The sequence below is a fragment of the Geotrypetes seraphini genome, chromosome 12 (assembly GCF_902459505.1).
Source record: "Geotrypetes seraphini chromosome 12, aGeoSer1.1, whole genome shotgun sequence".
NCBI classification, from domain to species: Eukaryota; Metazoa; Chordata; class Amphibia; order Gymnophiona; family Dermophiidae; genus Geotrypetes; species Geotrypetes seraphini.
This window is the reverse complement of record NC_047095.1, coordinates 69,399,630-69,414,465: the sequence shown is the minus strand read 5'-3', so window position 1 is coordinate 69,414,465 and position 14,836 is coordinate 69,399,630. Positions and strand designations below refer to the sequence as shown.

The 14,836-nt window shown below is 45.7% G+C and overlaps 1 protein-coding gene across 3 annotated transcripts in view; it reads right to left on the bottom strand.

Annotated features, from left to right (window-relative positions):
- Nucleotides 1–2,266: 2,266 nt before the first annotated feature.
- The window catches only part of CCDC24 (coiled-coil domain containing 24), a 105,922-nt gene continuing 93,352 nt past the window's right edge, over nucleotides 2,267–14,836 (bottom strand). For all 3 annotated transcript variants that reach the window (XM_033917180.1, XM_033917181.1, XM_033917179.1), the window contains one exon: nucleotides 2,267–4,099. In XM_033917180.1, the coding sequence (XP_033773071.1) occupies nucleotides 3,562–4,099 (538 nt within the window). In that variant the 3' untranslated portion in view covers nucleotides 2,267–3,561. The remainder of the gene's footprint in view (nucleotides 4,100–14,836) is intronic.

Here is a 14,836-nt window from a genome sequence, read left to right as displayed (position 1 = left end):
GATATTCTCTTCTGATATCTTGTATAATATCTGATGTCTATCTGCATTATTTGTATATTATCTGATGTTTATGCAATAAAGAATCATATTACTCTGAAGCTTTGGTGGAGGTGACTTCTACATACCCTTGCTAGATAAACATGTGGCAGAACAGTCGGTGACGTCACCCACTGTGAGAATATGCTGCCTGCTTGTCCTGGGATAACTGTAGATATCTTTCCTGCAGGGTTTCCATTGCTCAATTTCTTGCAAACGTTTTCCACAAGGTACAGTGAGAGATTAGAGAAACTGGGCCTCTTCTCCCTTGAAAAGAGGAGACTGAGAGGGGACATGATCGAAACATTCAAGATAATGAAGGGAATACTTAGTAGATAAAGATAGATTGTTCACCCTCTCCAAGGTAGAGAGAACAAGAGAGCACTCTAAAGTTTAAAGGGGATAGATTCCATACAAACATAAAGAAGTTCTTCTTCACCCTGTGAGTGGTAGAAAACTGGAACACTCTTCCGGAGGCTGTTATAGGGGAAAACACCCTTCAGGGATTCAAGACAAGTTAGACAAGTTCCTGCTGAGCCAGAACGTACGCAGGTAGGGCCTCAGTTAGAGCACTGGTCTTTGACCTAAGGGCCGCCGCGGGAGCGGACTGCTGGGCACAATGGACCACTGGTCTGACCCAGCAGCGGCAATTCTTATGTTCTTATATCATTTGCACTCACAGAAACCTCTGCAAGAACAGGCCATAAGCTCAGGAGACATTCAATGGGTTTGTAGAGGGTAGGCATAAAAGTCTCAGCAATGGCATAGTAAGGGGGAGGATGTTTCAGGGTGTGTGTGCTGGTGCTTTTCCTCCTTCCTCCCCCCCCCCCCCGCATACCTCTTTAAATGTTTGTTGGCATGAGCATCTTCCACTTGCTGCTCATGCCAGCCTCAGCTCCCTTCTGATGTCACTTCCAGTTCATAGAACCAGAATGTGACATCAGAAGGGAGCCAAAGCCAACATGAGGTGGACAATGCTGCTTGTGCCAGAAAAACATGTCACGAGGTACACAGGGGAAGGGGGGGGGTGGAGCTTGAGCATCAGTGAAAAAAAGGGGGGGGCGCACAGCGTAGCAGGGAAGAGTGACAGGGTGCACGGCGCAGTCACTAGGCCACTGAGTCTCAGGGGTCCTACTGGGAAACATTGTAGGAGGGTTCGGGAGATCGCGGCAGGAGAGATTGGGCATCTCTACCAAGTTCTCAGCAGTAAGAACAGCACAGAACTACAAAGGAAACTTCCCAATGTGGGTCTTGTCAGATGTTTAGAAGCACTCTTGTCAAATGACTTAAAAAAAATGACCATGTCCCTAAAACATGAAAATAACTCCATGATGTAATGTAGGACATGGTGCAGCTGTTTATTTTTACACGATAGATATGAAACAGTTCTGAAGCACTGTTAGTTCTTTGACTTATTGCAGCTGCTGTGCTTAGAACAGTGGCACATGTGAACACAATTTTGCCAGGTTATAGCTCCTGTGCATTACAGACCCTACACAGCTGTGTGTTCCTAAAGTTATCTACTTTTCCCTGACTTATGACTCATGAACGCTTTGGAAAGCCTCTCTCTCACAGACTTTAATTGATCAAAGCTGGGGGTAACCCATTATATGGTACTCACAGGACACTTTACGGTCACATAGAAAACACTGTCCAACAGCACCATAGAAATGACACCTAGGAAGTCATCAAAACTGTGGCTGAAGGGTCTGTCTTCGACATAAGCAAGCTTTGCGAAGAAGACTTTTGGAAGGCAAATTTGTCAAGTTATAACAATGTGACCGTTTTTCTGGCTCCAAATGTGATGGAAACACTAGAAGATAAATTATCTACTGAATTGCCTTATGATGCTAGAGTGATTGTCTGTCGCTTCCCCTTTCCTCATTGGTTACCAACATGTTCTGAAGGGTGTGGCATGGACCAGGTTTGGGCTTATGATATGCAGTCCTTGAGGAAGCAGATACTTTCGAAGAACCACTACATATGGCTTTTAAGTTTGTGTAAGAAATAAAATTGATGAGCATTCAAAGTGATGATGTATTAGAAACATTTTCTTCATGAAGTTAAAGGCTCTGCTATAACATATAAATAAAAAGGTTTATGCTTGAACGTTAAAAAACAAACCAAAAAAAAAAAACAGTGGCTAGCTGGCATGGAACATTTCCCTTGTCGATGGCATCATCCATGTGAGTCATTTAACACTACTTCACAAATGAAAGTAAGTCTGAGGGACACTGGAAGTTCTGTTGCATTTATTAGGTCAGAAATTTTCTCCATTTCCAGGACAATTCTGCCCATGTCATATTACTGAATAACAACGGTTCAATTAGATATTGTGGAGCACATAGAACCAGACTATTTCTCTCTTTGATGCATAATTAATTCTCTGGCCAATGCTGGATGTTGTGTAGAGAGGAGATAAATAGACATCATTAAGGAATGTTGTGTAGAGAGGAGATAGATAGACATCATTAAGGAGGCTTGGCCTGAGCTCAGGGTGTGAACAAAGCATAGACTGTATGCTAGACCTCAAAGTACAAGGATAAGCCTTGTGGAAAAGCCTCAATATATGGATGATCGCATTTGCAATCAATGAAAAATTTTTATATAGATGAAATGAGTACATGGATAGTGAGGCTGGCAATGGAAGAGCCTTACATGCAGATCCTACTGCGTGCAGTGCGTGCAGTGCGTGCAGTGGAAAAATCTAGCCGTAGACAATGATGACTGCAGTGGAAGAACTTGGTATTTAGACAATAACAAAATTTGAAGCGGAAGAGACAAGTACTTGGACAATGATGCTTGCAGTAGAGGAGCCTAACATTTGGACAATGAGCCCTGAAATAGAGACGAAGACGCTTGCAGTACTTGAATGACAATGCTTACAGTGAAAAATTACAGCATATAGATTAATGATGGAAGAACTCAGTGCATGGATGATGATGTTTGAAATGGAAAAGGCCAACACTTCAATAATAATGTTTTCTGAGAAACAGCCCAGGTGTTAATTAAAACAGTTGCAATGTAAAAGCCTAAGGCATGGATGATGAGACATTAAGGTGGGAATTTATCAAATGGCACCAAGTGCGTTAGTGTGAGCTAACAGCTAAAGATGCCCATTATATTTCTATGGGTGACTTTAGCGCTTAGCACCCTTTGATAAATTGTCCCCCCCCCCATGGCAAAGTCTGGCACATGAACGATGGCACTAGCAGTGGAAGGGATAAGCGCGTGAATGATGATGCCTTCAGTGACAAGGACCAGCACATGAATGAGTGACGCTTACAGTGGGAGAATCCAACACAGGAGCAATGATGCTTCTGATCAACAAATCCAACACTTGAATAATGTTTATAGTGCAAGACCCAGAACAATTATGACTACGCTTGTGCTAGACTGTTTCAGTTGATGGATGACATATTATTTCCTTTCACACTCAGACTTACAAACAAGAATAAGATGCAGAGATTGGTACTAAATGTGATATTTCTCTTCTTGCTCTGTTTCCTGTGAACCTATTTTCTACTAGGTGGCACTATTTGACTGTAAACACCTCATTTTACGATAAGCTATAGCGGAGGACGAGAAAGATGATCGCTGGTTGGAGGGAGGTGTAGGAACTATAGCTGTCTTCACACCTGAGAGCTTCAACCTGATATGAGGCAGTTGGCCAAGAATGGAGTCTGCTGACGGACATGATGATGCTCGCATTTGGAAAGACTCATTTGAAGATGTCCTGGAGTCCAGAGTAATTGCACTATAGCCAGAATTTCCTGGGAGTACACAGACCACCTCAGCAGCCACCTGTTCTTGTCCTCTGGCCTTGTCTGATGTAGGAGGTGCACATTTCAGTGGGATCACCTTAGGTCTATGTCCATGGGCACCACTGCAAATCGAGGCTCTTGATGCTTTAAATGTATGATTTTTAAACTTCAAACCTACTAGGCAGGATGACACTTTAGACCCTCTAGTATTTTTTAAGGAAACCGAGTCTGGGTGAGAACAGGAAATTCCACCATGAAACATTTCTGCTGCTGAGGATTGAAACATCAAATCAACTGGCCTGTGAATAAAAATAAAGAGAGAGGTATAAGACAGGTGTTAGACTCTGCTAGAGGTTCAAGATCTTGTAACTGCAGTCACTGCAGAGAGAACATCTCGCCACCACAGTTCCTGAGCTAACAGGGAGAATTACAGCAACTCTACGATGGGCTGAGGTTCCTTACTACCTCGAGGACAGAACCAGAATGAACAGTAGTAGTGGGGTTCACTAGGGGGAAGGGTGTAGCACAAAGAGCAAGACAAGAGGTGAAATGTGGGAGGCCAGAACAAAGACATTGAGTGAAACTTCTCTCAGTCTTACCCTTTTGTCTTCACCTTTTCATACTCTACTAAGCCTCCCTTTCACTCCATGCTCTGCCCAGTCTCTCTCTCTTTCTCCTATCTTCTCCTTCCCTTTTACCACCCTTCTCTCTCTCTCTCTCCTCTGACCCATCCCCAAGTATCTCTCACTCTTAATCCCAAGTCACTCAGTTCCCTTCCTTTCCTCCCTTATCCCCACATCCGTTCTTATTATCCCTATCTCTATCTCTCCCCTTGCTCTTACTTCCTGTATTGCTTCCACCTGGTGTCTCCTCAGGCTTCAGGTTGATGGCAGCAGCCAGGAAAAACAAAAGACCTGAAGCCCATAGGAGCCGACAGTAAGAGATCACTCAGGATTGCATCTTGTGGGGCAACTCACATTTGAATCGCAGTTCTTTTTTGATGGATCCGATGGTGTGACTGTGTGCATAAAATAGCTCCTTCTAAGAAACCAGTGTGAAGAGGGTTCAAAAACTGAAGGTCGATATTGTGAAATGCTGGCCACTATAGACTTATCTAGAAGCAAATGTTCAGCATCAGATCATACCTAGATATTGGTGCAGAAGATTTGGGTCATTGGTGGCCCCCAGAAGTTATCTGGGTATTGCTGATATATATTCAGAATACAGCTTTGCCCAGGACCACTCCAGAACTAAGTGGATAGTGCCACAGTGCTTAGAGCAGATATCCAGTGCTGCTTACCAATTACATGCTGCTGAACATCTGGGCAGTTACTAGATGCTAGGGTCCACCTTGGGAATTAGCGCCACGAAAAGGATCTGGGTGTCATTGTAGACAATACAATGAAACCTTCCGCCCAATGTGCGATGGTGGCCAAAAAAGCAAACGGGATGCTAGGAATTATTAAAAAAGGGATGGTTAACAAGACTAAGAATGTCATAATGCCTCTATATTGCTCCATGGTGCAACCTCATCTGGTCTCCTTATTTCAAGAAAGATATAGTGGCACTAGAAAAGGTTCAAAGAAGAGTGACCAAGATGATAAAGGGGATGGAACTCCTCTAGTATGAGGAAAGACTAAAACAGTTAGGGCTCTTTAGCTTGGAAAAGAGATGGCTGAGGGGAGATATGATTGAAGTCTAAAAAGTCCTGAGTGGAGTAGAACGGATACAAGTGTATCGATTTTTCACTCTGTCAAAAATTACAAAGACTAGGGAACACTCGATGAAGTTACAGGGAAATACTTTTAAACCAATAGGAGGAAACTTTTTTTTCACTCAGAGAATAGTTAAGATCTGGAACGCATTGCCAGAGGTTGTGGTAAGAACGGAGAGCGTAGCTGGTTTTAAGAAAGGTTTAGCCAATTTCCTAGAGGAAAAGTCCACAGTCTGTTAAGAAAGACATAGGGGAAGCCATTGCTTGCCCTGGATCAGTAGCACGGAATATTGCTACTCCTTGGATTTTGGCTAGATACTAGTGACCTGGATTGGCCACCGTGAGAACGGGCTACTGGGCTTGATGGACCATTGGTCTGACCCAGTAAGGCTATTCTTTCATTTGAATTTTTTTATTCATTTTCTTATTTTACAACAAGTGAATTACATATTCTTTATATAAACTTATATATATACACTTGATAAGCTTACATATTGATAAATTCTTTAAAACTTTTTTTTTTTTAAAAATAGATGCAATTAATATATCAGAATATTAAAGTTACATTTTTCTTTTTAATTATAATAATAATATCCCATCCCTCCCCCTCCCTTTCAATCAGAATTCCATTAGTTATATTATACATTTAAATTTTTATATATTGTATATTATTCAATAATATGTTCCCCCCTTTCCCTTCTAATCAAATTCTAAACATGGGAAAATTATTATTCTTTACAAAATTCTGTTAATGGTCTCCATATTTTTTGAAATTTATTAATATATCCTTTTTGTGTTGCTATGGTGAGTTCCATTTTGTATATATGGCAAACAGAATTCCACCAGAAAGTGTAATTTAACCTGTCATGCTTTTTCCAATTGAATGTGATTTGTTGTATTGCTATTCCAGTTAAAATAAATAGAAGTTTATTATTACTTGATGAGATTTGACTTCTTGTTCTCATTGTTGTTCCAAATAATATAGTATCATATGTCAAGGCTACTGGATTTTCTAACATCCTATTAATTTGGGGCCAGATTGATTTCCAGAATGTTAAGATGAATGGACAAAAGAATAAAAGATGGTCTAATGTCCCAATTTCAAGGCTATTCTTATGTTCTTATGGGCTGGACCTGGTCAACTCCTACTGAATATCAGCCTATTAATTTCTTTCTAGACTTAGGGCTGGATTCTCAAAACGCACCAGTAAAATCCGCCAGGTCACTGTAGTGACCATAAATCTAACAATTCAGAAAAAGATGAGCGATTCTGAAAGAACCTCGCATGCGAATGAGGTTTGCGGAGGGTTGAATAATTTCCATGAGATCAATCATAAGAACAGCTGCTGCTGGGTCAGACCAGTGGTCCATCGCGCCCAGCAGTCCGCTCATGCAGCAGCCCCCAGGTCAAAGACCAGTGCCCTAACCGAGACCAGCCCTACCTTCGTTCGTTCTGTTCAGCAGGAACTTGTCCAACCTTGTCTTGAATCCCTGGAGGGTGTTTTCCCTTATAATAGACTCCGGAAGAGCATTCCAGTTCTCTACCACTCTCTGGTGATAGCGATTGGAACACATGCAGAATAGTCCACATAAAGAGGCGTAAATGTGTGCACTTATCAGGAAACGCTACGCTGTAGCTGCTAGGTACTCATATCGTAAAAGAGATAAAAGCCCAGCGCATTTACGTTAGCTTTCAACAAGTTCACGCATAAGATATGCCTTTAATACACGTGCTCGAGAAGCACTTCTAATTCACATGCTAGAGATGCTTCCTTTTGAAATTTCTTACCCATTACTATAAATTTATCTTAATAGTGTGCTTTCTTTTCATTTTTATCATGAGCCACAGCCTCAGATGCGTGCTTCACAGTACCAGCACTCCCACAGCAGTGGTGATTTGGGGTCATTAACATTCGGTGCCTCGTTTGGAGAATCATCCGGCAAAGATAAAGCATTGCCCTGAGTGCTTGTTTTAATATTAATGCCCTCATTTGCATGGCAGAGTTGAAGGCTGCGCGGAAACTTGGAAAAAACCATGGTGAGCTGTTCTGAGAATCAGGAGATAAAATACTAGCAGGCTAAACTGGCTAGAACCAGTTTAGCAACCACCATTAAAGGCACGGTGAGTTTTGAGAATCTGCCCCTTACACACTTCTAGCCTGTGTCGCATCTTTAAGGGATTATCTTCACAGCTGTGGTCTCCAGGGATTTGATATAGGACATGTTTGGGGCTCAGCTGAATGCCCAGTTACTTTCCTCTGGCTGTTTTGCTGGATGAAGGGAGAGGGGAGGGGATAAGGAGATGGGGGGCACTTCAGAATTTATGTCAAAAGTGCATCTGCTGCTATGAGGGGATTAGGGGGAGCTTTCTGACAGCTCCTGCCACTGCCGATATCTATGCAGCCAGGAGAAGGCAGGGACAGGATGGGAAAGAAATGATGCCTGAAAGGAAAGAGGAGCAAGAAGAGAAGCGCTATAAGAAAACATTTTTCACCAGTAAACCCCGGACACATGACTCCGCCCAGTTCCACATCTAGCCCCACCCCATTCCACTCCAGCCCTGCCCAGCCCTCACAAAGTCTTTTCTTCCAGACGAGTTCCAGCCATGTTTGGAGGGCCTGGAGAATGAGCGGATGTGTGTGATGTCATCCGCAAATGCTCAGAGGTTCTCCGGAGCTTGTTGGGGCTTTCCAAAACCTGGACAAATGATGGGCTTTGGAAAATCTGTCCGGGTTTCCCCAGACATCTGGTAACCTAAGAAAACAGGTCTGTCCAGAAACAAATTTCAATGCATGAGCCATATTTAGTTCATGCCTTTTTACTTGGAGCTCAGGGTGCATTATCTTTATTAAAATTTGATATACCGCTGGTGGTCACAATGACACCACAGTGGTTTAGACCAGTGTTCTTCAACCTTTTTACATCCGTGGACCGGCAGAAATAAAAGAATTATTTTGTGGACCGGCAAACTACTAAGACCGAAATAAAAAAACACATTTTCGCCCCGTCTCCGCAAGCTCGGTCCCCACAAACCATCTGATCCCATCTGCACAAGCCTCAGTTATGATTTTATATTGAACGTATTTTATTAAAGTATAAAAAGAAACAATATTCTGTACAATTGTCATTTTATAAATATTCAGAGCAAGGACCAACAAAACCCGTCTCCCCTCCCCTTCACATATATCCCCTCTACTATCAAGAAAACTGAACAAGCCAAATTATTACAGAATGCTACACAGAAATATCATGCTAACAGAATACTGCAGTCACACATGACAGGAATAGTGTTAGGCTTTGCAGTCCCCAGTTATGTCTCTAGCAGGATATATATTTCAAATCTGATATATTCTAATGACAAAATAGAAATAAAATGATTTTTTCTACCTTTTGTGGTCTCTGCTTTCATCTTCTTTCCACTCTTCCTTCCAGCGTCTGCCCGTTCCATCCACTGTCCCCCTTCCATATGTATCTGACTTCTTTCTATGCCCCTCTCCCATTTCCATCCAGCCTGTGCCTCCTCTCTCCTTTTTACATCATTCATTCCAGCTTCACTGTTTTCTTCATTTTTATCTCTCCTACACTAGATCTAGCATCTTTATCCCTGTCTCATTTCTCTGCTAACCCCCTTTCCAGCATCAATCTCTCTCTACTTTCTCATTCCTGTCTCTCCCCTTTCCCTCCTCTAATCTCCCTGCCAGCTGTTTCCTTCCTTTTTTCCTTCTCCCTTCCTCCTCCCTCCTATCCAACAGTAGCTCTCTTCCCATCCCTTTCCCTCTTCCCCTCCCAGCAGCATCTCTCTTTCTACCTTCCTCCAGGTGCAGTAGCAGCTCTCCCTTTATCCATCAGCTTCCCAGCCTCCAACAGTGGCTTCCTCTCCTTCCAGCAGCTCTCAGTACTTGCCTGCAGCAGTGATTTACTTAGGCAGCCTTGGGTCTGTTGCCGCCTCTGAGGAAAGGGGAAGTTGCCAAAGTGAATCACTGCCTTGGTAAGTACAGAGCTGCTAGGAGAGGAGACAGCCACTGTTGAAGGCTCCCTGCACATTCGTGACCCCCCCTCAAGCCGGCAAAAACAGCTTTGCACCACAGGCCCTGCCGCCCAAGATGAGCCAGAGGCCCCTATCCGCCGCATTCTGCACATGGGCAGGCTTTCAGCACAGACGCTGCTGATGGCCCCAATCCACACGCTGACCACGCTGACCCCCCTGACACCCCCCGCGCACGCTGACCATCTCCTTCCTACCTACACTTTCCCTGCAGCCCTCTTCGGCAACTCGGCAGGGGCAGCGATCAAGACAGGCTGCCGACGTCGGGATCTTTCCTCTCTGAGTCCCGCCTATTTTGTTTCAACTTTCTGTTTTCGCATAGGCGAGACTCAGAGGGAATGCCCGACGTCGGCAGCCTGTCTTGATCGCCCGAGGCTGGGAGGAACAAAATTTCCGCGAAGACCACCAGGGCAGGAAATTTAACAACGTCCATCTCGCCGGCCCTGCGCAGACCGGCAGGAATTTTCTGCGGACCGGCACCGGTCCGCGGACCAGCGGTTGAAGAACTGTGGTTTAGACCATAATACACAAATAACAAAGAGAGAGAGGTAAATATAGCGGAAGTAAACAACAGAATAATTTACACAGCTGTTATAACAATTATAAATGTCAAAGATACCCATAGTAACAAAACAGTGTACATAGGAATTAATATTAAATAAGAAAACACCCACAATGACATGACATCCTAATCACCTGTGTGAATATATGACTTTTAAGGCATTTCTTAAATTCAGCCAGGATGGGAAGGTTCCTGATCTGTGGTGGGTGGTTGTTCCAGAGTTTTGTGAGGAAGAAAGGAGAGAGGTGGAAGGTAGAGTAGATTGCTGTTTGCCGAATAGAGAGAATGTGAAGTAGAGAATGGCATGGGGACAAATTGTTCCCCGTCTTTGTAGGAACTCAATTTCCCCACCCGTCCCCATGAGTTTTGTCACTGTCCCAATCCTGTAAGCTCTGCCTTAACCACACAAGCCTCAAACCCTTATGATTTTAAAGTGTTTGTGTCTTATGCAGATGAGGACGGAGCTTAGACATTGGTGGAATGAGGCATTATGACATCACAATCTGAGCTCTAGAATGTTGCTACTTATGATTTTAAAGTGTTTGAGGCTTGTGCAGATGAGGACGGAGCTTAGGCATTGGTGGAATGAGGCATTATGACATCACAATCTGAGCTCTAGAATGTTGCTACTTATGATTTTAAAGTGTTTGAGGCTTGTGCAGATGAGGACGAAGCTTAGGCATTGGTGGAATGAGGCATTATGACATCACAATCTGAGCTCTAGAATGTTGATACTTAGGATTTTAAAGTGTTTGAGGCTTGTGCAGATGAGGACGGAGCTTAGGCATTGGTGGAATGAGGCATTATGACATCACAATCTGAGCTCTAGAATGTTGCTACTTAGGATTTTAAAGCATTTGAGGCTTGTTCAGATGAGGACGGAGCTTAGGCATTGGTGGAATGAGGCATTATGACATCACAATCTGAGCTCTAGAATGTTGCTACTTAGGATTTTAAAGCGTTTGAGGCTTGTGCAGATGAGGACGGAGCTTGCAAGAATGAGGCAGGAGTAGGAAAAAAAACTCATGGGAACAGGATAATGAGGTCCCGCAGGAATGGGGAAAAATTTGTCTTCATGTCATTCTCTAATGTGAAGGTAAGGAATAATCAGACTGCTAAGATATAAAAGAGCAGAAGGAAGGTGTAACAAAGACCAGAGTTGTAGTTTGCGTGCTTTAATTGACCTCTTTTGCATACAGGAGCAGAGGACACAGGTAATGTCTTGATGTTCAGGACCCAGACACTGGATGCACCAATTATGCGGATCAGAGCCTGAAATGGTCTTAAAGCCACTCAGTTTTAGATTTTGATATGGAGGAGAAAGCACAGTTACTTACTGTAACAGTTGTTATCCAGGGACAGCAGGCAGATATTCTCAACATGTGGGTGATGTCACCAACGGAGCCCCGCAGCGGACAGCCTCGCAAGCGGACTTGCTTGAAGATCTTTTAAGAGCTTACGAGTGCTGCACCACACATGCGTGAGTGCCCTCACGCCCGAGTTAGGGCGCGCATCTCCTGTGAGGTACCTCAGTTCAGATAACTAACTAGGAAGCCAACCAGGGGAGGTGGGAGGGTTGTGAGATTATCTACCTGCTGTCCCTGGATAACAACTGTTACGGTAAGTAACTGTGCTTTATCCCAGGACAAGCAGGCAGCATATTCTCAACATGTGGGTGACCTCCAACCTAAGCATAATGGGATGGAGGGAGAGTTGGCAAATTAAGAAAACAAATTTTGTAAAACAGACTGACCAAAATGGCCATCCCTTCTGGAGAAAGTATCCAGACAATAATGAGAGGTGAAAGTATGAACCAAGGACCAAGTGGCAGCCTTGCAGATTTCCTCAATAGGAGTTGATCTGAGGAAAGCTACAGACACCGTCATTGCTCTAACTTTGTGGCCCGTGACTCAACCCTGCAGAGGGAGACCAGCCTGAGCGTAGCAGAAGGAGATGCAACCAGCCATCCAGTTGGATATGGTTCGCTTCAAGACAGGATGCCCCAACTTATTTGGATCGAAGGAGATGAAAAGTTGTGGGGCTGTTCTGTGAGATTGAGTGTGTTGCAAGTAGAAAGCCAAGGCACGTTTACAGTCCAAAGTATGAAGTGCAACTTCTCCAGGGTGAGAATGAGGCTTTTGAAAAAATACTGGAAGAACAATAGATTGATTAATATGAAATTTGGAGACAACTTTAGGCAAGAATTTTGGATGAGTGCGAAGGACCACCTTGTCATAGTGGAAAACTGTGAAAGGTGGATCTGCAACCAAAGCTTGTAACTCACTGACTCTTCGAGCAGATGTGAGAGCAATGAGAAAGACGACTTTCCAAGTGAGATATTTGAGATAAGCCTTATCAATTGCTTCAAATGGAGGCTTCATCAATTGAGCCAGAATGACACTGAGATCCCAGACTACTGGAGGCGGTTTGAGTGGTGGGTTAACATTGAAAAGTCCTTTCATGAAGCGGGAAACCACAGGATGTGCAGACAGAGGTTTCCCCTCAAGAGGCTGATGGAAAGCAGTAATCACACTAAGATGGACTCAGATAGATGTAGACTGGAGGCCAGACTGTGTAGTTTATCTCGAACCCCAGACTTTGTAGATAGGTAATAGTCTGTTGGGTCGCTGAGATAACCGCTTCCCTGGACGGGGCTTTGATCAGCCAGTTGTCCAGGTAGGGGAATACCTGGAGGCCCTGGGAGTGTAAGGTTGCTGCGACTACCACGAGGCACTTGGTGAAAACCCGAGGTGACGATGCTAGGACGAAGGGGAGGACACGGTATTGTAGGTGCCAGTCCCCTACCTGAAAACGCAAGAACTTGCGGTGAGCAGGGTGCACTGGGACATGTGTGTACACCTCCTTGAGATCGAGGGAGCAGAGCCAGTCGCCCTCGTCGATCAGGGGGTAGAGTGTCGGTAGGGAGAGCATCCGAAATTTTTCCCTTACCAGAAATTTGTTGAGGCGTCTCAAGTCTAGTATTGGGCGTAGGTCTCCCGTTTTTTTCGGTACCAGGAAGTAACGGGAGTAGAAGCCCTTCCCCCGTTGATCGGGGGGAACCTCCTCCACTGCTCTCAGGCGAAGCAGGTCTCGAGCTTCGGAGAGGAGTAGGGGTAGCTGTGTCCGGTTGGGAGGGCAATTCCTTGGGGGGTTGTCCGGAGGAATGGCCCGAAAGTTGAGAGAGTATCCTGATGAGATCACGCCAAGGACCCATGCGTCCGACGTGACTTGTTCCCAGCGAGGGTAAAAGGCTTTGAGCCGACCCCCGATGGGAAGGAGGCCTGGGACTATGGCGGAGGGGGCCCGCCCCCTTCCGCGTATCCCGTCAAAAGGACGGGGATGGTTTGGTAGTCGCAGGCGGTTGGGACTTGGGCATGGCCCGGTGGTGGGCTTGCGGACGCCTGGGTGGGGGCCGCGAGAAGGCAGGGGTGGATTTTTGTGGGTAGCGGCGCGGAGGGGCCCTATACGGCCTGGACGCGGGTGGTTTGGGCTTTTGTCGGACAAGGGAGGCAAACGAGCGTTCATGTTCGGAGAGGCGTTTTGTAGCCGCCTCGATAGTGTCATCGAACAGTTCTTTTCCCACGCAGGGGAGATTAGCCAACCGGTCCTGTAAGTTGGGGTCCATGTCGACCAGGCGTAGCCAAGCTAGTCGGCGCATGGCGATAGCAAAGGCTGCCTCTCTGGAGGAGAGTTCGAAGCCATCGTAGGCCGCGTGGAATAGATGGAGGCGTAGGTTGGAGAGGGATTCTAAGAGCAGGCTAAACGCTCCTTGGCGGGAGGCCGGTAGGTCAGTCTCAAAGGCTCTCAGTAGTCCAATGAGGTGTTTGAGGTAGGATGTGAAGGTGAAAGTGTAGCTTTGCACCCTAGAGGCCATCATCGCATTATGGTATAGTCTCCTGCCGAACTTGTCTAGGGTTCGGCCTTTTCGGCCTGGGGGGACCGCCGCTGAGACCCGAGAGGGGTGGGCCTTTTTTAGGGAGGATTCTACTAACAGCGACTGGTGGGAGAGCTGCGGTTGTTCAAATCCCGGAAAGGGTACTGTGCGGTATTTGGCCTCCATTTTGGAGGACACAGCTGTGACCATATAGGGGGTCTCCAGGTTCCTGAAGAGAGCCTGTTGGAGTATTGGGTTAGGCGGCAAGCGAAGGGACTCTCTGGGCAGTGATGGCATATCCAGTTCCGCTAGGTATTCTTTAGAGTATCTGGAGTCGGACTGGAGGTCTAAATTCAAAGCGTGGCCCATGTCCTGGACAAAGCGTGAGAAGGATGGTCGGGATGTTCCCGAGGCCCCGTGCGGGGTTGATGAACGAGACCTCCGTCGGGTGGAGAAGGAAGGGGAGGCTTCCCTCGAGTAGCAAGGTTCCTGCTCCGATCCAAGCTCCGAGGCCGGGGAAGCACTGTGAAAGTGTTCCGGGGTCGTGGATCTCCGACGTCTCGAGGAGCCCCTCGGAGACGATGCCGGGGTTCGGGGTACCGATCGATGTCGGATCGGTGACCTCGACCCGGACTCCCTCGGTGAAAGCCCGAGACCTCGGATCGGAGCCCCGGTCCGAGGGGGAGTTCGGAGGATGCGTGGGTTGGAGAGTGATAACTCTGCCACCCTCAGCGGTCCCGTACGAGGTGTATGTGAACGTCCTCGTAGAGTAGGAGAACCCCGGGCCTTCTTAGAGGTACGGCGGTTCGAGGTTTCTGTCAGTTTGGCCCGACGTTTTGCC